The sequence below is a fragment of the Cyprinodon variegatus genome, unplaced genomic scaffold (genome assembly GCF_000732505.1).
Source record: "Cyprinodon variegatus isolate N-32 unplaced genomic scaffold, C_variegatus-1.0 Scaffold41, whole genome shotgun sequence".
In the NCBI taxonomy this organism is placed as follows: domain Eukaryota; kingdom Metazoa; phylum Chordata; class Actinopteri; order Cyprinodontiformes; family Cyprinodontidae; genus Cyprinodon; species Cyprinodon variegatus.
The window spans coordinates 139,839-165,311 of NW_015150494.1; the positions used below are offsets into that span (position 1 = coordinate 139,839).

Here is a 25,473-nt window from a genome sequence, read left to right on the forward strand (position 1 = left end):
TTATTATTATTATTATTATTGCACACCTAGTTTAAAAAACAAATAAACCATCAACACTAAGGATGCACCAAAATGAATAGAATATTACAGTGAATGTCAACAGTGTTGCAGTTAAGGTCAATACCAGATATTTACTGTTATCATATATATTTTCCTTCTCTTTGGGCCCAGAAAATATCAACATCAGCCCAGGTTTCCTTCAGATTCTTTCCATTGTTATTGAGGTGACTGATTAACTCTGGCTCCCATGGACCCCAGCACCTTATACAGGTTTAAGTGCCTGAATTCAAAGCTGGAGGAGAGCAATTGAGGCCCTGATGTTAATGGAAAAGAAAAGGACGGGCGATGAATAACTGAAGCCACAATCTTCATCACAACATTCGTCAGCTTCCTTCCCACCTGTTGAGTTTCTTTTTCTTTGGTATTTGGAACCAAAGCAAATCGAGGCTGAGGTTTTGTTCTGCCGATCCAAACCAGGGAGGCAGTCGTACAATGATAAATCCCTGGAAAGTCCAACTCCGACCTAAAAATAAACCCCCTTGTTTATTTCTAGGAAGGCCCCGCCAACAGGATGGAGATGTGTTATGAGGTAGAACAATGCAGGGACTGAAATGTTGCAGCAGCACCCAGTATTCTATAAAAAATAACAACCTTTTTGTTGTTATTTTGAGCTTTCATGCAGATCTGATCGTCCAGACAGATCTGCATGAAGTCCTGATGATGACAAACTCAGGCTGGCTCAGCGTTTCCATGTTGTATGTTAAAAAAAAACCTACGTGAAGTTGAGACTGCAAAGCAAAGCAGTGGGTCTAAACCTGCAGACCAAGATCAAACCGATAAAACCAGCACACGTGTAATGTGGAGGGACTCTACCTGGTACTGTCTGTTCCTGACGTAAAACAGAAGCGTCTTCATGGCGTACCTCTGCTACAGCCTCCGCACTCAGACTGATTAAAGCGTCCAACCCAGACGCTATAAATCCGTCCAGCTGTTGGACGTGCTGATAAGAGCACGTCCTGTGATTGTTTCCCCACTGGAACATCTGCACAGGAAGGCACACATCTGGCCCCGCCCACAGCACACAAATACAGACAGCACTAACTTTAAAACCACTCAAACAGGAATTGGATAGAAAATGGGTTTTCGTTGAACTTCTCAGCTCTGACAGCTGTTAACAGAGAACTCTGTGAAGGAGAAAGGAAAATGAAAAGTGGGACGAAGGAAAGCTGAGGGAGAGTTTGGAGCTCCTCCTGCAGCTGCCAAGGAAAAAGCAGGAAGCTTCTGACAGCAGAGGAAGAGTGTCGGAGGAAGGATGGACGCTTTCTCATCTTTTAGACGCCTGGAGGGGAATCCTTTCAGGGCAGCGCCTACTGCTTGAAGGCGAATGTTTAAAAAGGAGGAAAAATATGAATCAGTTTGATTTAAATTCAGTTAAAGGTTTATGCAATTCATTGTTTTTAATCCTCCATAGATTTTAGAAAACATGAGCAATATTATTTTCTTCTATTTAATCCCTGATTTAAAGTAACTGTTTGTAAAAAATATAATTTGTACTGTATCTAGAATGTCAAATAAAGTCAGTTTTGGGCTATTTCAAATAAGCTCTTTAAGGATTGCATTTTAAATAATAACATAATATACTGATCCTTATAGAGAACTAAATAAATAAAGGAATATCAAAGCTTCCGATGTCCAAAGATGAACACTGGATTACGATTAGAAACCAATACTAAAGTAAAGAGGTTAGTTTTCAGGAAACATTTCCTGATTAATAAACTAAAAAAAACAACAACTTCCTTTGACCTCTGGATAAAAATGAACCCCACAGATCTTTGTCTTTATTTTGTAGACACAACCATCAGGAGGATGCTGTGTTTTTACTCAGTAATTAAAGCATTAATTAGCTCTCCATCCTCCCCATGAGGGCAACAACAGGATGTTGATTTTAGATCAGAGTCTAAGATCAAATAGTCTTCAACCTGTCATCACCAACATCAATGTTTAATTTCTGGTGTATGTAAATAAAATACAATCTGTCTTACTGTCTTGCAAAGGGCTAAAGCTATTTTTAGTTTCAGCAGAATTTACCAGGAATAAAGTATGTATGCAGGAATTTATTCCCCAGGATTACTTGACATGATGAAAACGTTAAAAAAGTATTTTTTTTATTTATGCAAAGATGGTGCCTGCAGGAGGAGGTGAGGCTTTATAGAGATTAATATAAAATATCTGAATCTATTACGAGCATCTCAGACATGTCCAGAAATGATGCCTAAACCTACCCATCTGCCATTTTCCAGCTATTGTAGCTCTGTTTTCAAGATCTGTGCCGTAAATTAACTTTAACACAAACAGATCAAAGTTTCCGAGTGCAAGTCTGGGTACAGATTGTCGTTTCAAAAATATTATTTACCTGAAAAGAAAAATAATACACCGGACATTCTAATTATCCTTTATCATTTTAATATTCACTCAATGAAACACTAAACATGATTCATTCAAGTTTTTCTGCCATTATTCTGTGGATATATCATCCAAGATGTGTAAAAGGAAACAAGTTAGAGTGAGTGTTTAGCGAGGACTGGAGAAAAGGAGTAAACTGTTGTTTTTTTAAGTTGTGTTGATCTGGCTGAGGGGGAAAGGCCGACCCCCTCTGGTCCCGACTGGTCCGTTCATGGACACAGAGCTGGGCCGCGTTCAGGAAAAGTGGCGCCGGGTTACACAGATTACATCATTACCCCATGACCTCACAATAGCGGTCCCCACAATGCTTCTTTTACAGCACGCACACACAGACTGACCCTGCCTGTTACCACAGAGGAATGCACCGCATGAACCGAAGAGAGGAGATGGAACCAATCTGAGCTCGTCTTCCTCTCATTATCAGTTTTTTGCTTACAACACACAGCTCTCCTCCCCCACTGTGTGCCTCTTCCTATCAATCAATATTTCCTCTTTCTCTGCCTCTCTGCATCCATCAATATCCTCTTCAGCCAGCGTGGGAGGGGCGGAGGTTTCCATTTTAGGTCTTTAGGTCTGTGAGCGCACATTTCCTGCCTCCCTCTCAAATAAAAAGCAGAATGACCGAAGACATAAATAAATAGAGCTCAGATAGATCCGTGCTGGTTCAGGAGCCCAAAGAACAAAGTGACCCTATATATGTGGCTCTGGTTAAATATCATGTAAACACTGGAGGGCTCAGGAGAATAAAAGGTCGCAGTTAACCTGAATAGTTACGATGATTTTCTCATTATCTTACTGATGGTGGATTTTAACTTTTTTAGAAGATGATGCGGGGATTTGCCCGTTCAAACCAAGCTTAGACTTTAACTCCTCTTCCATGATGGTTGCAAGCAAAGAACACGTTTTATAGACGGGAATTTCAGGAACATTCAATTAAGATATGAAACTTTAGAAACTCTTTAATTAAAAAAGTGGTTTTGACCATTTTTTTCCCCTAAGTTTTAGTTTTCTTAATTTTCATTTTCTTATTTTCTGCTTTCACATTCCATCTTTATGAATGTTTTTTTTATTATTTGAATAAAAAAACTATTTTTTTTCTTTTTTTTTTTCTTTTTTCAAATAGCATTCTCCAGATCAAATTCTCTTCACTTCTGGAGGTGGGCTTTCTTACTGAAAGAGGAGAAAAGGTGTATTTCTACTGGTCTGCATGCATGTTAAGCCTCTATCACACCTTGACGATTTAGCCAGAGTATGTCTGACGTACGAAAAATCTGGCAAAAACGCTGGCATACACTGGATAAGTTATGGTACAATTTGTATAAGTTATGAGTATGCTGAAGCACGCTGAAGCATGCAGGTACATGTCGACATACAGCGACGTATGCCAGCGTATTTCCTACATGGGCCATTAGTTACAGGTCAGTTATTTGATGCTTGACATACATTAAGTGTAATTTACTCATAAGTCATGGTATCTAGCTTATCCAAAACCTCTGAGTAACTTGTGCATAACTGATGCGTAACTTATCAAGAACTTCTCTCAATCGCATATCAACGTATCTGACGTGTTCCAGACGAGCGCTGAACGTGTTTCTAACTTCCAGCTACTGTATAATGGCGTATTGGCAGCGTTTTGGTATAAAGGGGTTCACAGGAGGAAACCATCAGTTCTCCCTCAGACTTCATCCCCATCATTATGTGAGCCAGAAGGTGAGGGAGATGGATCCTCCCTGTGATCACGCCCACCACCAACAAACTAGCAGACATGATGCTGAATCTGCTGAGACTGCAAACCTTCTTTCTTTCTTTTTCTTATTATTTCTTCTTTTGTGTTTTGGGGGGGCAGGTGATAAAGAGCAGCTAGGTTAATACCGCAATCAAATAAATCTCTTAATGCATCCCTGCCCCCATCAGGACACTGGCTTGTGCATCATTTCATGGGCATTACGCTGCTGTGCGTTACGCATTAGTTACATAAGTTCTGGATTCGTTATGAATATGCTATGCATACACCCAAAATTGAAAAAATGCATTTTAAGTTGAGCATATGCCAGCGTTTTAGGAGATTCAGGGACATCAGGCATACGCTGGCTAAATTGGCAAGGTGTGACAGAGCCCTAAGCAACATTGTTGACCGTTTCTATCAGATAAGATCTAAAGAAAAATAAAAAAAAAATTAACAAATAGTAAATTCTGATAATCCAGCATAGTTACTGTCAAAACCTTTTTCTTTTTTTTTTTTTATGAAGAAGATTTCCGTGGTTTAATTTCCCGATTGCTTTTTTGTAATTTCCATTTATAAAGCATTATCAGTGCTTGCAACAATAATGAAACAAAATTCACTCCATACTCTTACATATACAGATTTTGTTTTATTTTATTTGGTCAATCACTCCACAGATTGATGATGTGCTTCTAGCACATTGTTAGTGTTATAGCTAACAGAGCTGCCAGGTTGGGCTGCACAAAATAAAGCAAACAACCAATCATGAGAATATTGTTAATTATTCATGATATTATGGCATAATTGGCTGAGATTAACTCAAACTTCTGAGTTTTCTTGTTTTCCAATGTAGAAGCGAATTGTGTTGCCTTAGGTCACCACACCATCAGGAGATGTTCCTACGCCTCCCTGAGTTTCAGCATCTTGGTCACTATAGTCTATTTCTTGAGGCATGCCAGGCAGTTAAAGTCCATCCCACCGTTGGAATGTATCAATGTATTATTGGTTGCCTAGCGGTAATGGATAACCATTAAAACTATTAACCTAAAACAGTTTGGTATCAAAGCAGACCTTGGTACATTGACCTTGGGCCACTTTGGTACATTTGATAACACTACTGGCTGGCAGTTTGAATCCCAACCAAATATCTCTTTGCAGTTTCTATGTGCAGCTTCCTATTATAAGAGGGGTGACCTGTCCAGGGTGGTCTCCAACTTTAACCCAATGACTGCTAAATATCAGAACCAACTGCACTGCAACAATGTACCTGGTCCTTCCATGTGGCTTTTACAGGCAACTATCCAGTGTTTCCTATCAACAAAAAATGGCTACCAAAGTTTCCTCTTCCATCTATGAAAACAGCAGGTGGGTGACCTGCTTCACCTGCAAGCTAACAAGGATCCCAATGCAGAATACCAATTTTGTTTTGCAACAAACAGCTGTGTTGTGTTACCATTTTTAATGGGAAAATAAAGAGTTTATAGGAGCTTCAACCCAAATATTGTGGCTTTAAAGTTCCCACTGAGCTACAGTGTAGATCTGTGGAATAGACTTCCTACAGCAAGGCAGCTAGCTGGAAACTAGGCCTGCCCTGATCTGATACCAATATCAGAATACAGACAGTTAGCTGCCATATCAGAATAAATCGCCCATTCATGGAGCCATTCTGAGACTGGGGTTTGAACCAGCAACCTTCTCATTGCAGGAAAACTCATGCATTCTGTCACTGTTACCCGCCCCCCAAGTTGTGTCCTGGTGTAAGACACTTCATCCATTGGTGGTCAGAGGGCCCCATCTGTCAGTGTGCTGCAGGGCAGCTGGGGTTACGGACTGAAAATTGTGATTCTCCTCTGCACTAACCACAAACATGTCGTACATGTTTGGCTCCAAGGTTTCATTGGTTTAATGGCCATTACTGCTTATTTCTAGCTTGCAATGATCGTAGTGTGCACCAGCTGTAACTTTGTTTTCCCTTTGATGTGTCGGCAAACCCACCTCAGGTGAGTTACCTTCACATAAAAGCCCTAAAAAACGTTGGCTCTCTTCTAAATTGTAACAAAGCCAATTTATTCTTATACTTTGATTATATTGTGAATACAATAAATCATCCAGAACCTATTTTTTAGTGCTTCTGGGGTCCTCAGACTTGATAGAGCCCTATACAAATGCACAACATGTAACTTAAGTGTTAGCATGTCTACAAAGAAAAAGCCTTCTTTGTAAGCCCCCAATGCAATTTCTTTATTAAAACCAAAACAAAAACGAGCTTCAGGAAATGTCAGAAACATCTACAAACATCTACAGTCCCAACTTGTTTACGAAAACAGTACTTCTTGCTGTAGTTTTGCTAACAAGATGCCACGGCTAATTTGACTCCAAATCTGCTTCCTGGTGCGTAACTGCCCTTATTTTGTGTTTGTTATTTTACCAAAGTAGGTCACATGCAACAAACATAATCGTGTCTGTAGGCAGGGTAGCTTCAGCAGTATTTAACTTGATGCAATCATAAGAGAATTTACTTTTCTCAACTATCCCATGGTTCTGGCTAATCACCTAGAGTCTCAGGGTAACAAACAATGAAAGTTTACCACATTTGTTAGCGACTTAAACAGCTTTTAGCATGCTAGCTCCGCAGAGGAGAAAGTAAGATTGTTCACCAGTTTAATTTAACGCATATTTTATTTTTATTGTGATCTTAAAGAATAAAAGAGACTAGAAGAAACGCCACAAATGGTGTCATTTCAGGCCAGGCCAATAGTAGGCAGTAGGGTTGCCAAAAGTATCGATACTCAAAAAAGTATCGATACTCAAAAAAGTATCGATACTGAAAAGTTGTATCCGGATACAATACTCATTTTCAAAAGTATCAATACAGTGCCACCACCAGTGGCACCTAAACAGTCATTCATCTTATGCGCAGAATAGAGGAAAATGCTCTTTCAGAACACTGTGTGGTTGAATAATTTTGTGCACTTTTCGGTTTCAGACTTTTTTCTGTAAGAGGTGCAGCTGCTGAGAATTAGTTTTGTTTCTTAACTGGTTTGGCTAGTGTCATTGTTATGTGTGCAAAGCATAGCCAAGGAAGGAACACTTAATTTTAATTTTGTAAGTTTTTTATCAAGCTTAATGCTTAATATTGTGCACAGCATACAACCTCAAAATATTGTTTATTGTATTTATTTATCTATTTATTATATTTTGTTTATTAATGAAAACATTTCTGTTGAATTCTGGAGTCTTCGTTTTTATCCTTGTGGTATGGAAAATGACATCGAGTATCGAATATTTTCCTTAGCGTCGGTATCGAGTTGAAAAGTTTAGTATCGTGACAACCCTAGTAGGCAGTATGCTTCTTCTGACTGCAGACAAACTCTGAAGATTCAACAGCCTCCCAACGAAGGCCAACTGCGTTTTCCTTCTGTAAACGACAACAGAGACAGCAAGGTTTCTAAAACCTTCTATTCTGAATCCTGTTTTGAGATTGTTCGATTATAAGAGAAAAAATCACGACAAGAAACTTTAACTTTAATTAACATATTTAGTTGGATAAACAAAGCCCTATGATAGATCTCCATTTTGATTTAAAAAAAAAAAACATTGACTTTAATCGTCTTCAGTCTGACTATGTTGATATCTAATTACTAGCATAGGTATACATTTAGAAAACGCTGTATGGCTTTAAAGTTATTTCTGGGTACAGCAGTGATAATGCTAATATGAGCAGTTTCAGCTTAGCGGGCCAATATGAACATCACCTCCAACATGGAGAAAAGACTAGGATTAATTAGCAAATAAACTAAAATCATTTAAAAACATGGTGAGAATCCCAAAGAGTTGCAGTATTTATGCTCTTAGTTTAAATAATCCTTTATGTACTTATTATTTTTTTAAATATAATAAAGTAAATTCACGTTTCTTTTGCTCTGTAGTTCTGTAGAACTCAATCATCCAGCTCACTTGTGAGCTTGTTGTAAACAGTTGATAACTCATTTTCTATGCAATGTTTCTCAGTAAACATGACACGCACCTGAGTGAGCCGAATGCAGGAGGGGTGTGTGTGTGTGTGTGTGTGTGGGCCTTTAAAAGACGCCAGGAAAAGTCAGTCCAGATGGCCGAGGAAGATTAAACACCATCTGCCAGAGAGCACTATGGACACACACACAGTGGAAATGATTTACGGCTCCTGAATAATGACTTCTCTCAAAAAGAAATGTATGATTTATTTTTGTCTGATATTGGGACTAATGCTCTTGTTCTGTGGTGTAATAAATAATTCAGCTTTTTGTTTTAGGAATCCATCAGGAAGAATGGAGCCTACCGAGGGGATTAGGACCCCAGCATTGGTTTCAACTTCCCAACCGACATTATGTTATGAGAAAAAGATTGAATGAATAATGTGCAACCAGGTACTGGACCATAAAATTACTGAAATAAAGGACTCTCTTAGAGCAGAAGAACTGCTGAGCCAGACCATCTTAAAGAACAAGAAGAAAGCCTGGCTATTCAGAAGGAAGGTAGAAATATTAGCTTTTTAAGTTTTCTTCAAAAAGATGGGATTCCTAAAAAATGAACTTCTGACTAACAGCTGATGCATGTGTGGAAACCTTAACGAGAGCAAATGAAGCCAATTAAAGTTGCAGGGAATTAAAACCCACGACAAGCAAAAAAAATGCCTGTAAGGCTGTAATTTGTTCGCATGTGTGGTCAGAGTCGGCCTCTACCGTAGAGAATACGTGACCTCATCCTGATGAGACATGACACCATTTCTGCAGAGCATCCCCCCCTGAACACAGAGGCACAGAGTGGAGCTGCAGCAGATGGCAGCAGATGTTTGTCGGCCCCTCAGAGGGCAGAGATGTTCCTAATGCTGTCTGGAAAACATTTTCTGCCTCTCTGAGGGATTCGCTGAGTGTTTGTGAGTGAGCTGCTGACTCAACGCTGAGCAGTAAAGACAGTATGTCAACTAAATGTGTTCTCGCAGTCATTTCCGACGCGCTCTGATGAGTGCGTTCACGCCCAGCAGACCCCGCTTGGATGTGGGCGTTTGTGTGTGCGTGCTCAGGAAGAATCAAGGTGCGTCTGTGTATGATGCTGTGCTAAAATCACTGCAACAAGGGAAAGCTGAAAACCACAGAAGTCCTCAGAGGGAGAGTCACCAAACGGGTGTTTGGGTCGAAAGGATTTCATTTCCCTCCTACTTATCTTCTCCATTATTCAACAAAATAAAATCTAACTATCAACCATCGCCCTGTTAAATGCTATGATGCATGCTGCTATATGATCTATTACATTACATTGCAAGATAAAAAAATAAAAACATGCATTTATATTTCTATTGCATCTTTTTTGTACCTTTCACATAATTTTATTTACTTTTTATCCTTATTGCTTATTCATGATCCATACAGGCACTGTACTTTCATTGTGCAACTTGCTGAAAAACAAGCTTTTCTGATTATGCATAAAATACATAAATTATCACATAAATGGGTCCATAATTAATAAGAAATTGGTCTATTCATACATCCTTACTTAAAAAAATCTGATAAAGGGTAAAAAAAAAACAAATTTGAAGCAACATTGTTGTTTCTATCTCATCAAGTCCTTATTATGGCCTAAATAAAACAAAACTGATGGTTCTTTTCCATACAAAAGAAAAATTTGTGCAACTTTGCAGCTCCATAAAATGAGTTTATCAAGCAACAAACGCAGATCTAAAGACGCAAAGTCATGAATGCTTTAAAGCAGCAAAGTTGATTCATTTTGCCCCAGTTCATAATAAATGAGTTCAACTACATATTTCTATGTGGCCTTATCTCTAAACTACATCTGATGAGCTAACTGTGCATGACCCACTTTGAAAATCAAAAACAAAGAGTGCGAAATGAAGAAACTGCGCATTAAAACCGGGTGTCTTGATCTTGAGAAAGATGTAGAGCAGAGGATGACAGATCTGATACCAAAAAACCCGAAGCACAATGTTTCACATACAGCTCTAGATCTACAGACATGATCACGGTACTAACAGTCCCCCAACAGTGTGTTCAGAGGTCGCACTGCCTGGTTGGGATGAGATGATGGTGTGGTTTATTGTTACCGTCGCTCTGCCTTGAGGAAAACGTCTAGAGATCAGTTCTTTCTGACTTTATCTAAGTGAACATTTGAAAGCTGTGCAGCTTCCTTCAAAACAGTAAATAAAAGATAAGATCCTTTCAGTGTCGGCTTTAGACTTTTTTCCTCTTTAACAGACAGAGGAAATAAAATGTGCTAACAGCCTCTATGGGAACCATTAGCCATTATTAGAAACACATGTTGTGCAGTTAGGAGGATCTTCTGTGAAGCTTATCTCATTATTTTACTCTGCATAGAAAGCATTCAAAGGACTCCTGCTAGAGCTGCACCATAGCATTACATCATCCAACTGCAACACTTTCCCTAAATATTTCAACCATGATGTTAATTAGTTTATATTTTTCAATCTATTGCAATCACCCCACTGACCCCTGTGAGCTGTTGCATCTCTAATAGAAAAACCTATTTATCAAATGTGAACATGAAAGGCAGAAAAAGTGTATTAAGTATTTATAAACAGAGCCTGGAGGTGTTTAAAAGGCTGCAGATCTGTTAGGACACTAAAGCAGTGAATATCAGCTAACAGCAGTTAGGAGCACCGTCTGCCTCCAGCATCACTGCCTTTTATAAACTGGTCCCTGATGACAGGATGCTGTCGCAGGTAACAACATATGGGGCCCTGTTTTCAAACACTACATGGGGTCAAATGGAGCCCAGATTTAACTGAGTCAGGTAAAGACCAACTTTAACCATCTTACAACGGTCTGATGCAGCATGACTAATAAAAAAGGGACCCATAAGGTTCATTGACATGTAAATACCTTCACACGGTTCAGCCTGGATTTGCCAGTAGGAGTCACAGGGGTTGACGTTAAGGATTTTTACCTTACTTTCACTTTTCATTTGCCCAGAAACTATTTTTACTTGCCCAGTATAATGTTTGATAAATATAGTTCCTAATATTCATTTTTGTATATATATCAATGAAATATGTTTGTTTTTTTAAATGTTTTTTGTAATTCAGTATTTTTTAAGTTTCCAGGTTCCTGGTGTGTATCTGCATGCGTCAGATAATGAACTCAAACCTCCATTACCGTGTTAACATGCTTTTCAATCCTTCCTGCTCATTCTTTTCAAACTAAACTTTGCTTTAAACTGTTGTGTGCTTGGAAAAATATAAATTGTAATGTTAAAAATAAAAAATAAAAACTTCACAGGTTAAAACCTTAAGATAAATCACAAGACAGAAGTCAATGTCACAAATGAATCACTTTTATTTAAGAGTCACGGTGTGTTTATAGAAGATAATACTATTAATATAATGTGACTTTTCTGGGGAATCATTATACATAGTTATTTTATTCAGGCTTTTCAAAGTCTGACATCATTACAGAATTCCCTGACTTTTAACTGACTCAGGATTAGTTTTCCCTGACAAAATAAATGCAGCAACAAGACAATAATAATAACATAACAGGTCACCAATTTAACATGTTTAGCTCTATAACATTTAAATGCACCACTCCAATGTCATAGATTAAAAAATATAATGAAAATTTTTTAATCTATGACCTGCATCACTGTACAGAAGACTGCCATATGATAGCGCTTTCTAGCTTGTTTGTCGTTTTGGTAACTACATCAAAATTACAGCTAGGTGGACAAAAATCACGCCATCTGGCGGAAAATCACCCGGCTTTTTCAAATCACGCAAGAATGTGTACAAAACAACAAAAATAGCACCGGCAACACTTGTGGGTCATTTTCATTTAAATAATAAATCATTTTTTTTGCGATGATTGCACTTGACCGGCGGTCAAATGCAATGAAATTTGTACTCTCCCGACATTAAAAACTACTTGCCCCGGGAGATCGGGCGATGGTTAACATCGAGCCCTGAGTCATATCAGTCAACCTCACTGGGGACAAAAACATAAATCCCTAAATGTGAGGAAACATAGGGGTTTTTTCTGTAAATCATTTAAATCCTCTCATGCCTTTGAAATATGCGTCACTTTTGATGCACTCCTGCCCTAAATAGTGAATATTTACTGGTATGTTACTTTTACCCTAGACATTAACTCCTTACAGCTTCTCTGATTTCTAAAAGATCAGCTGACCGTCAAACACTACATTATAACTAAATATAAGCTACCGTAAGTTAATCAGAAAGCACCTCTTTCATTCAGGTTCAGGCATTCGAAATGCTGAGGTGAGTGTTTGGATAGTGTACTGTGACATTAATAATATAGGTCATTTTCATTATTTATGACCAGATCATCAACATTAGGCAATGCAGCCCAGAAGGTTTTCTCCACTCTGACTTTTCCTAATGGAATCTGTTGGGACATTTACTAACCAAGGCTTAAAAGCCTGAAAATATTAGAAGCAAAGTAGAGAGAGATGGGTATCATTCTATATAATCCATTGATCCATTATTATGTCTACTGAAATATAATTCAAACGAACCTCCAGTCATTTCAATATTTTCCGTTTGTACTTAGTTGTAAAACTTTAAATCTAATTTTTTTTTGTTTAGAAATCTCAAATGATATCTATTCTTCTTTATGTTTCTGTATTGAATTGTACTGCAGAAGTTCGTTTTTCTGCTGTCACTAACCCCAGTAAACGCACTGCAGCTGAAGAGATTATAAATATAAAGGACAATAAATAATATTTCATGATTAAAATTTGAAAACTTAAAAATAAAAAACATATTTTACATTAACTTAAATGAAGGTGCTAATCCTAGATGTCTAGAGTGATATTCTGGCCCCTCCTTTGCTTTCTGCAAAGTTTGTCCAAAGATTAGATCAAAGCACAGGAACTCACTAAGGGCATAAAATCACCTGTTTTATCATTATTAACAGTATTATATGGTTTGTCTGTTATGATGACATCGATGATACTCAGTCGTGAAGTCTGATATCAGAATGACGCCCCATCATTTACTAATATAAAGTCATTATTAACTTCTATATCAGTTTAGCCAAAGGAAAAAAAAAAATCAATACTAATGGAAGCATCAGACATTTAAACAACAATAAATATAGATCATCTGTTCACATTCTAGGACTGCAGCTCTCCAAAGCATGACAACATGGGCTTATATATATATTAGGGCTGCAACTAAGAATTATTTTGCTAATTGACCAATCTGTTGAACATTTTTTTGATTAGTAACCGGATACAAGAAGCTCCTCAAAGAGATTTTTTACAGAATTAAGCCAGATGAAACTCTGGATAGAGCATATTGACCTTTTTTTTTTTTTTATTATCTTTGTCTATTTTTTTACAATTTGGATATAATTACTGCCCTAAGTGGGATGTTCTGTCAGCTAAAGGCATTTTTTAGGGTCTATAATCCAATTAACGATTAATGGATTACTAATTTAGCTGACAATCATTTTTATAATCAATAAATCACGATAAATCCGATTAATAGTTTCAGCCCTAATAGATACAGCGATATAGAGCTCTGCAGTGTTACTGCAACCGCTGAGAGGTTTGAACAGATTTAAAGAAGGGTTAAAACGGATGTGAGCTGTCGGATGCGAGCTTTAGGAGCAGAGAGCCACTGGGAGACGTCTAAAGATCAGATGTTTCTCCTCTAGATGCAACTGAGGAGCACAGTTAAAAAAAAAGCAGCATGCAAACAAACACAGGAAGAAAAGCCTGATTCAATATACAGCTATTCAGCTTTTCAGTTGCTGAACAAAAACTGTAGTTTATTAATGTTAAACTAAAGCAGCTAATAGGAAGGTGGGAATTAATCTATTCTATCTTGACCTCAGACATTAACGTATGATTAAAAATGATTTAAAAAAGAAAGGGAAAAACAAAGTGATATTCTGATATAAATCAAATTTCAAAAGATCTTAGCAGATCGATAATCTAAGCATTTTTGGAGCCACAGCTGCAGGGTCAAGATTTTCTGCATCGTGACACAGAAAGAAAACTGCCTCATTACCTCAATTTAACCAACGACACAAAGTGTCAGTGGGAGTAAAAGCAGTGGAACAGCAGAAATCACTCATTAACAGCTCGCTAACGTATTCACACACACACACACTGCTCTGATCCACCCATCCAGCTCCTCCTCTGAGGTAACGAGAGCTCCGCTCTCCTCCAGCAGCCGATCTATAAGCCATCTCTCCTCTGAATTTAAAATCAATGCAGCAGTCTGAGGCCGCAGACCCACCGACTAGGATCATAGCAGGCTTTGGCTTTATTTAGGTGGAAAACATCAGGCAGCTGGACCTACATGAGCTACCGACTATAAACCAGGACAGCTTGAGGGCCTTTTGAGCAAAGCATTGGCTGCAGAAGCAGAAGGTGAATGAAGACCAGGAAAGGGATTGAATTTTAGGCTCCAACACAAAACCTCCCTCAGAAATCAGCAGCAATGACAGACGGCGTCTGATGGGATTGGAGAGAGTCTGGTTTAGAGACGGAGGCACAGCGTCGCCGTAGGGATGGGCCGTTTAAATCCATTTTATAGATTAATTAAATTTGCCGTTAATGAAGATCTAATTTGGGGAAAATCTGGAGTTTTGTTTTCAGCAATGCACCGTCTGGTCTCTGACGTTCTCTAAAACTGATAAAATAGCTCATATGCAACGCAAGAGAGCTCTAAGGCCATAAAACAATCTGACCCTGGAGCCACAGAGGTGAGCTTCACCTCCTATTCTAATCATTTGGTTCTAATGAAGGCGACTATTTGCATCATAAACATGTGGGGATTTCACCATTGGAGGAAATACCTGTTAAAATGCTTCATACATAGAGTTGAATGTTACCTGGACTTCACGTTCAGCAAGACTGATGTTAAACTCAACGAGCTATTCTATTCATTAGAAATATTCAGAACTTTTGAGGAAAAAAAACAAAAACAAAACACCTAAACATCTATGGGCATATTTGTAGCTTGTAAATAATGCAAAGAAACATCTAAATTAAATCCTAATCACAATTTCCACTAAAAATGCTACATATATATATAAAAAAAAAATGCAATGCATATCAAATTTATCCTTTTTAATTGATCTTGTTTGTTTTTTTCTTGCAAATTTTCTAAAGCCTATTCCAAATTTCAACTAAACCTTCACTTTGTTTCTAACAAGTCTCACCAGTGAGAGAAGTTAATGATACTTCTGTGATTTTCTATTCTAGTCTTATTTATAATTCAGACCTATTTAAGGCAGTAATTAAGACAAAACTCTAGAACTATGACACTTTTTTATGCATAAAACATAATTTACCATTAGAGATTAAGTTGTATTAGGGCTGAAACAATTAATCTGATTAATCGTGTTTAATTGATCATTGAAATAATCCTTAACTAATTTAGTAATCGATTAATCATTAACTGGGGTATAGAGACTCCAAAACATGTCTTTAGCTGACAGAGAAACCAACTTATAGCAGTACTTATACAAAGATTGTAAAAATATATAGAAACATTTTGCATTTAAGTTAAAAAGTACTTTTCGTCTGTCAATATCCTCTATCCAGAACTCCTCAAGTGTAAAAGCTTTATTTCATTTGGTAGAAAATCTTCTTTAAGGAATCTTTTGCCAATTATTATTCATCGAATAAATATTGGACAGATTGCAAAATAATCATTAGTTCCAGCCCTAGTATGTATGAATATATATATACATAGATACATACATTCACTTCTTAAATTTAATATGTTCCAAATGTGTTTAATAAAGGAATCTTTAGATTAATAAAAATAAAACACTACAATAATCAATTAGTAAACTAATCAATAGGTGCAGCCCTAGACTAACTGAAGACAGATGGTCAGTTAAATATTAGCTTTAAATTTAAGACCTTTTAAACCACAAAAATCATCAGATTTTTTAATCATCTTAAGAAAGGACATGTCTAAAATCGTCTTTAACAATTTTAAACGAGCCCTCATGTTACTTTTTAATTTACATTAATTAAAGTATTTACAGAAAGTCTTCTTAGCCTGCCTTCATAATCACCAGCTTTTAGCAAATGCTCAGTTTTTTTTTAAGTGTTTCTGAGACAATAGTTTTTTGCATCCGGCTTTAAATGGTTAAAGGAGGTTGTTAAAATGCAAATCATGCAGAAAAAAAGGTGCAAAGCCACAGAAACATTCAGCAGAGACTGCAAACACTATTTCCCCTCCATGAAGACATCGTTCCACATATTACACCACATCCATCTCAACCTAACATTTGCTGAATATAGGGTCAAAGTTAAACTGTTGACCAATTAAAATAGGATTCATGGAGATTAGAAGTTTAACCTGATGAGAATAACTGAAGGGGATTTCTGGGGCCAAGAGCTCCTTGTCAAAGTATTAATTGTTCTCATATTTCGTCTCATTCCAGCCACAGCTTTCAGAGTATTTTACGTAACAGAACAAAGTAAAGCAGAAGTATAAAGAGGAAGGAAAACGCGGCGTGGTTTACAAGATGTGTCACTAATACAAATCTAAAAGAGTAGTTTGCTTTAATAGTCAGTCCCCCTCAGGCATTAGCTCTTAAAAATCCCCCTAATCCTGGTTGCTGCTAGCAGATTAGCACTACTTCACACTTTTAGCCCAATGTTCTAAAACACCTTTCATCAGGTTGGATGGAGAACATCTGAGGAGATCCATTTTTTAAACATTCTGAGAAGGAATTTGTTCTGAATTTGATGAGGCCATTCAAACACAATTAAACCGGGCTGATTTTTTTGCCCTTTTCAGGCTGATTTTGCAGTCGGGCAAGATTTTTTCAATCTGGCGCAGTTTCAGCCTCATCGTCCGTCCTGCGTCGTGTAACAAGGGGCGATCAGCCTCTCACGACTACCTCCAGATCAGGAATCGTGAGGTCAGGGAAGAATCGAAAATGTTTGAAATTTAGTCGGCTATCGTAAGGTGTTTGTGGATAAATCCTGCTGTTGAAGCAGAGCTTTGAGCGTCTATGAGCCGATTTACCAGAACCTCAAGCACTGTGGATGTGCAAACAGGAGAGTTGCTCTTCTTCTTCTTACAGATTGACGAGTCCGACCAGAGCCATGTCTTGGCGCTGAGTCCGAGGATTGGTTTTTAGACGTGCAGTGTGAGCAGGTAGATCACATCAGAGCGTCGGGCCGCACAGAACATACATCGTGAGCTGTGAACTTTTAATCCCTGAGATTTCATGGTACAGTGGAGCTGTAGTTGCGTGCAATGATTGAAAGTATTGCACAGTGTATACCTGGCTTTAAGCAATGAGTATCCCTGGCTGTGTGTTTAGGCTGCATGTCCTGCTGGAAGGAGAACCTCCACCCTAGGCCCAGTCTAATGCAGGAAATCTGCTATGCCAACTTCTACGGCAGCCATTAAGGCCTGGTTATCCTCAGCAGTGTGTCGCAGTGAGCTTGTCGCTGTGCTATGTTATTCCACGCCATAACGCAAGAGGGACAATCAGGAACTAGCGGTGGGTCTAGATACTGCCGAGGAGGAGAGGAAGTGGGGGCAATTTTGTGCGACAACGGAGGGTCATGAGGGCCAAAAAGAGCGGGGATCCAGGTGGAAAAAGGGTCCCAGCGTTCTCGTGCACCTCGCTCTTCTAGCTGGTCCATCTTCACGAGTCGTTTTCCACAATGGTGGTCATACAAACAAAACAATCCGGTAAGGTACCAAACAGGAAATACGCACAGTGTAGAGTGGATGTAGATTTGACCAATCAGAGGCCTCCTGTCAATTTTGGAGAGGTGCAGCAGAGTGTCTGCAGAAGGGGCGGAGGCATATCTGCGTTAACTGCGACACACATGCAGACGACCTGCTTTCTGAGCATAAACCAGCCTTTAGACGTGTCCTTTCTGTGGGATCGGACAGTTAGCAGAATGACTGGAAGTAGACGAGAGAATTGTGTTCAGGTGTGTTGGAGCAGGGATGCATCTAAATGTTTCTGGATGGTAGAACTGAGGGACTGAACTGGAGCTGCACCATATTTTGTCTTCCAGGATTGTCCTACAACTTTGCAATGAGCCCAAAGAAAAATCAATACCTTTCATTATCACAGTGGAGCTCTAATGACATTTTGTCAAAACACTTGGAAAAGAATGCACATAAACAGGATAAACACATGCACGTGGCAATGCAGCAAGGTGTTGGGTTAGAATCCAAAGTGCTCCCACACTGCAGCTGCTGCGTTTGGCTTAGAAACTATTTCCATCTCCGTTTCCCAAAACTTCAGCTAGCATTTCTCTGGTTTGCTGCTCCTCATTCAGGTAGGTTCTCATGCTACAAACGCTATGCTAAGGAAACAACACACTTTGGTGTAAACAGACATAAGAAAAACAACCAAGCATGCAAACGTTAATTATTGATGTAACTTAAATCTATCATGCGATTAATTGATTTATTGTTTATTGTGAAAGGCATAAACTGCAAAAACGTTCTAGAAAAGTAAGTAGAAAGTTGACCAATCAGAGGCATCTAGAAAAGTAAATAGAAAGTTTTTAGATGGAGTGTATTTATCCTTATTTTGAGTGAGTAAATAAGATGATTTGCCAATGGAATAAGTATTTTTACTCTTAAAATGAGATAATTAGATAAAATGCATTTGACACTAGATTTTAAAAAAGCTTCTTGGATGGGAAGCAAAAACTCTTCAAACTTGGAAACAAACTCCAGGGGATTTATGTTTTACTTTTTTGGAATTGACAATGCAATAGTTTTGTTCTTATTTTAAATGTAAGTAGTCTTTTTCCATTGCCAAAGTGTCTCACTTCTCTCCTGAATTAAAAACAAAACGCACCTATTTTAAGAAAAAGTGTCCGATTTAGATTTTTAAAAATCTAGCATTGTAGTTATTGCCTTCACAGCTCTGGGAAGTTCTACTTTTAAAACTCTGTTTTAGATGTAATGTTTGTGAATCACATATTTGGGTCATTAGCAGGGCTCTGTAGAACATGTGCATGAAAACACGTGGTTAACCAGGAACGCATCTAAAGGTGGTAGAACAGCAGCGTTGGACACCCCTGGTTTAGGCTGCTAGCTTTCCTTCTGACAGACCAAGAACACTAAGGATTAAAAAATATAATAAACTTATGATAAAATGTTGGTTAATGGTTTATTAGATTCAAATTTGTTTCATCTAATTATTTCATATAGAAAGTATCTATTTTAGTGATGTCATGTTGCTGCCGTCCACTAGTGGGCGCTCTCTATGGAAGCTTACTGTTATTTGCTAATGAAGCAATGCTAAAGAACCATGAAGGGATCCAGAATCTGGTCCAGGATTATTTATTCTCGCTAACGGTGACTAGGATGCAGAATGAACTTTATGCAGTTCTTTTAGTAAACATAGGCTACGTTCACACGGCAGGCCTTGATGCTCAATTCCGATTTTTATGTGAAATCCGATTTATTTGAGCTGCCGTTCACATTTCCAAATATATGTGATCTCCTGTGTGAACTGCATTCATATAACACAAGTGTCCCGCATACGCAGTAGAGAATGTAGTGATGTGACAGGCCAGCGTGCTCTGTGTTTATGGAAGTAAACATTGATGGGAGTGCTGGAGTGCATCTAGCGATCTTTCCCAACCATAAAAACTCAATCTTTTCAAGATGATTAAACATAAATACCACTCTCGACATCATCGTCCGCCATGGTTGTTGATTTTCTTGCCGCTTCTTCATAGCAAGACCCAGATAGTGATCTATGTCGGGTATTAATAACGTTCAGGTCGGATGAATACGACCTGGCCGTTCAGAAACAGGTCGCATTTGAAAAGATCAGATTCGTATCGGATTCAGGACCACATAGCCAAGTGGCCTGGGTAGGATTGGAAAAAAATCGGATTTGGGTCACTTCAGGCTGCGGTGTGAACGGAGCTATAAAAACTCAAAGTTATCGCACAGATAGCACCATTTTATCCACCAGTTTAAAGGTGCCACTAGCAGCACAAAGTGTCTCCTAGCAATGAATGCTAAATCACAGTTAGCTTCTACTTCATTGAAACAAGGCGCTATATAGTCTGACAGTACGTTAGAGCGACATACCCCAACTGTAAATATAAGTGTATCACATATATTATCTTTTTTAATTCAACAGCCTAACAGGATTTGTCTTCTAAATGTCTAGCTTAATAATGAGCAAGAAAAGAATGTTTTGTTTCAGTCAGTATTTAATACAGCTGGCACAACAAACTGTTAAGATTTAAAAATGTACCACTTTTTTATTCTGCTTATTGTAAAAGAAAAAAAAATGTCCTTATGTCTTTAAAAGACACTTTCAATCCTTTTTAAATAAAGCTGTATAAGTTATTCATTAGCCGAAGGATTAAATACAATAATTTTAGATTGATTTATTAATGAACATGGATTTAAAATCATACACCTTCCTCTATATGTGCTGCTGTTTATCCTTTATAGAACAGCTGGATTTATCCTGGGAATCAATTTCACACAGCTGGACTCTAATGATCAATCAGGTGACAGCTGAAGGCAGGTGGTACCATTAGGTTTTATTTGGGGACATCAGAATAAAGGGGTGTAAATAGAAATGCATGCAAAACTCTTCACATTGGACCCATACACTGGGGAAACAATTTACATTTAAAATAAGAAGACACAATTGCATTGTCTTATTTCAAGTGCATGTTATCTTATCTTATTTTGAGAGTATAAATACCCGTTCCATTGGCAAACTATCTGATTTACCTACTTAAATTAAGGGTAAATACACTTAATTTAAGAAATGTCTACTTATTTACCAGTGTATTTATATCAATCACAATTTAAGAAGGGAGACAAATTACCAAACATGCTTTCTTTGTTGTAATATAATGTGTAATAATCAAAGTCCGCCTGTCTGTGTCTGAGACGGCAAAAAGAAGGGAATAAAAACGTTCACTGTAGAAGAAAAGATTAATTCCATTAATAACTAATCCAAGCTCCTAAAATGTGACGAAGGTTGGAGGGAGGATTTATTCTGTGTTAAGATGACTCATGATTTGAAAAGTGAGCCACATTGTGCTTCACTTTCATACCAGCAATTATCTAACAGCAGCGGTGGGCGTACATTTTCCTCAAACAGCGAATAAATCATCGCAGAGCACAACTAAAAGCCACCCAGACATGGGAAAGAGGCCGAGAGAGTCGCAAAGGTTGTATACTCGTCAATAAGAGCCAGTCAGACTCTGAGACACACAGGAACCTGCAGGGACTCACAGTGCAGGCGGGCATGGAGTCGTCGTCTCCCGCCGTGTCCTCGGGATCGGGGTGTGCATCCTGAAACACAACAAACACAAACTGAGGTTACACACCTGAGTCACAGCAGTGACGCCACAGTTAGAGGTTCCCTGCAGGAGGCCGACACGTCACAGCTTCATGTTTCTACGCGCTCACATGGAAAACTCCAAGGATATAAAGCCTCAGATACGACAGCTGTGATTCATCTGCCCTCAGATATAATGAACATTTATAAAGATCAAATCTATTTGATTCACATTTAAAATGGGCTACTTCTTATTTCAATGCACTCGTTTAAGTTATTTCATTTAAATAGCCTCGATTTGTTGTCCTTCTGGCGGCTCCTTTATTCAGGGGTCTCTACAGCAGGTCAGAATGGAACATTTTTTTGAGCTGGATGCCTATACAGGGAATCTTTTTCAATTATTGTTGTATAGAACATATTTTAACATTTTAAAGAAAGCAATCCAGCAATAAAACTTCAAAATGTTCTTCAATTTTTTTTTCTTTTTACGGATTATATTATGGTTAGTTTTTTTATTTCTGTTTTACAGACCGAGTTTGACGAATTCTCTTAACTTCTGGGGACTTTACTCTGATTGAGATGCGAAAAACGCATTTCTATTGGCCTGCATGGATGTTTGTAAAATGTAAAATCTGGAGAAATGTTTTTCTTTTACATTTTGAAAAAAAATATGATTCATACATTTAACAAAAAATCAACAATTTTATCCAAACTACGAGTCTAAATGGAAGAACATTGAGCCTTCTATACTGGACTTCCCTATAAAATCTATGCTTGGTTCCTTAGACAGGCTTAAGTATACCAATTCTAAAACCGTTGTGTAAGTTTTTTCTTGAAAAAGTGGACTGAGGTGGTTAAAAAATACGATCTAGAAAAACAGATAGGAGTGTTGAGTTGGGCTGCGTACCATCCATGCTTTTTTTTCCAGCATGTCTAGATCATAAATTCAAGCTGTGGGCCAAACAGGGAATCACTTTCTTCTGTGAAATAATAAAAAAAATGCACATTTACTACATTACGGGGATTTATGCCAGATTTATGAGATTGGAAGGGGAGATTTGTTTCGTTATCTGCAGGTGCAGAGTTTTTACAGGAGGGAAATAATGACCTTTGACTTAAGGCTGATATACTGATATACTTCGAAAACCAGGTTGTCTACGTGTGTGTTGCAATGAACGCAGAGACGTCCCCGCCCCTTCCGCAGACTCTCTGCTGCACCTCTCCATAATTGTAGGTGACAGCAGACAGTGCCGCAGACAGGAGGCCTCTGATTGGTCCAATTCTACATCCGCTCTATGCTATGCGTATTTCCTGTTTGGTACCTTACAGGCCTGTTTTGTTTGTATGATCGCCATTGTGGGAAACGACTTGTGAAGTTGGACCAGCTAGAAGAGGGAGGTGTGCGAGAACGCTGGGACCCTTTTTCCACCTGGATCCCCGCTCTTTTTTGCCCTCATGTCCCTCTGTTGTCACACAAACCTGCCCCACTTCCTCGGCTGTATGTAGACTCACAGCTATTTCCTTATTTTCCCCTTTTGATGTGGCGTGGAATAAACATAGCGCAGACCACGCTTCAATATTGAGCGTAAATCAAAAATGTCTGCGTTATACCTGCAACATGCTCACTGCGACACACTGCTGCGGGAGTATAACCAGGCCATAGGGTTAAATCCAGGGATAATGCAAGTCTTTATGGATGCCTACACTGGTACTAAGGAAGCCAACATTACAATCTCAGAGTAACTTTGGTCTCAACTGTAACTCTATGGAATAGTGGGATTTTGGCTGGAAGAACCTTATGAGTTTTTTTAATTACACCAGAGCATGAGCCGAGGTTAAGTGGTGTAGGGGTGTCCTGTTAGAGAGGGTGTGGGGTGGTTTCTGTAGATTATCTGCATTATTACTGGTCCTGTCCTAAATTGAAGGTCTTTAGGTACAATGTTAAGCAGATCATCTCTGAAACCCTGGACACAGTGTTGGACTTTACTTTTACCTCCTTATACCTTGGAAAACTCCCTGAAGGGCTCAGTTCAATTGACACACATTTACTAAAGATTTTCTTGATTGCAATCACCAAATGCTGGCTTCAGTCAAGCCCCCCCACCATGAGGCTCTTTATAAGCGTTATACACCAGATCCACGGAATGGAAACATTGCCTTTCTCCCTGCAAAAGGTGAGACTCGCAACAAATTACTTTTGGACAATATATCTGCCTCTTCTGATGGTTAGTTGTGTACCCTGCTCCTGGGTTTTCGTCTATATGTGTTATTTATTAATATTCTTGAGATTCATTCACTGATCTATATACTGTATGTGTGCTCTAGCCCTCACCTGCTGTGCTTGCCCGTGTTTAAAAACTAAATATAAAGTAAAAAAATATTAATAACTTCACAATTTGAAAAAATTACATATGAAAAATAAGTTTCAACAAACAACATCTGAGCAAATCTCAAAACCTCTTAATTAAAATCTTTTAAGGTTTCATTTCTGAATTGTATTGTTTCAAATTTAAATTTATAAATAAATGTGTTATTTGTACAAGGGTTCCCTGTATGGTAGTCAGATATTTAAATAGTTAACAAATGTATAAAACATATAATTCGAGTATTTTTTTCATAATAGTTTATTTTCATAGCAAATTTTAAATTCAAATATGTAAGAATAATTATTAAAGTAATAATTTATTAATAAAATATATGTATTTAATCTATTACAACTGATTTTACATATCTGCTTCTATGTTTTTTTTATTTCCAATATAGTGATAATCATAAGATTTACTCATTTTATTTTCTAATAAAATCTAAATTATTAATTTAAAAATACTTTATTATCCCAGAGGGAAATGTGATCCATAGACACTCAGATTACTGCGTTTTATATTGAACTTTATATGTTTTCTGAATGATTATCTTCATGTTGATCAAAATAATAATTCAATAATGCACCTAACTGAATCTAGAAGACTATTTTTATTCTCATGTTAGATTTTCTGTGTTTAAAAAAATAAAATAAATGCCAATCTTTTTAGGTTTTATTGTTTTTAATTCGACAACATGTGGAAATAAATCAGTTCGTCCATTGAAAGATGCATCTTGGTTGCTGTTAACATTTTTAAATGTGACTCATAATAACCTGTATTTACTTTTACTCTATGAGCTTATTTCTAAGGATTTTAACAACATATAAAACCATGCAGGCTTCATGTCTAATAATATGTGAATTTTAATCCGGAGCAGCCAGAGCAGAACCTGTGGGTGTTTTTCTGCTGAGATGCTCTAATCATCTGCTCCCTCCTGCTGTCAGAGATGATAAAAAGCCCAAATTAAAACCAGATTTAAAACGACTCACCAGCAGGTCCATCAAACTCCGGCTGCTTGCTCAAAAACAGATATGAATGCACATTACATAAGGTAGATTATCAGCCTGCTGGAACAGCAGCTGTGCTTCAGACACCGATAGCACCGTGTGATTCAAACAATAAAAGCAATAAAAGCATTTCCTGAGATTATAATCTGCTCCAGTTCCCCTGAAAGCACTGGTAAAAAGGCCTGAGATGTGCAGATGGAAGGAAAAGGGTGATCTCTGGGGGGGACTAAAAAAGGACGGAGAGAGGGATGGGTCAAATCCAGATGGGGAGGATATACAGCCGCCTCACAGAGAGATGCTTTTATTTATCTGTAATTGGAAACTTAAAGAGCCACTTCTGTTACTTTCTATCAGTTAGATGGTGGGATTATTTTAGAGACTTTAAATGAACGAAAAAACACTCTACAAGTTTAAGTCCGAAAGTCTGTAGTTTGTTTCAACTTCTACAGTTTTATCTGTCCAGATTTTAAAGTGTTTTTTTTTCTAACAGTTTCTAAAGCAATAGATTGGATTAGCTGATGGACCAGATGCTTGGTAGCTAGATCTCTTTAGGAAATATTCCTTAAAATATAATTTTCTCAAAATAACTGTTCTTTTTTTATTTAGTGCAG

At 37.9% G+C, this 25,473-nt stretch overlaps 1 protein-coding gene across 2 annotated transcripts in view; it reads right to left on the reverse strand.

Annotated features, from left to right (window-relative positions):
* The window catches only part of LOC107081812 (ribosomal protein S6 kinase alpha-3), an 81,216-nt gene that overhangs the window by 45,130 nt on the left and 10,613 nt on the right, over positions 1-25,473 (reverse strand). Inside the window, exon 2 of one of the 2 annotated variants that reach the window (XM_015370078.1) lies at positions 21,447-21,506. In XM_015370078.1, coding sequence (XP_015225564.1) covers positions 21,447-21,506 — 60 coding nt within the window. Of the gene's footprint in view, positions 1-873; positions 1,088-21,446; positions 21,507-25,473 lie in introns of those variants that run through there. The other variant, XM_015370079.1, reaches the window with a different exon arrangement.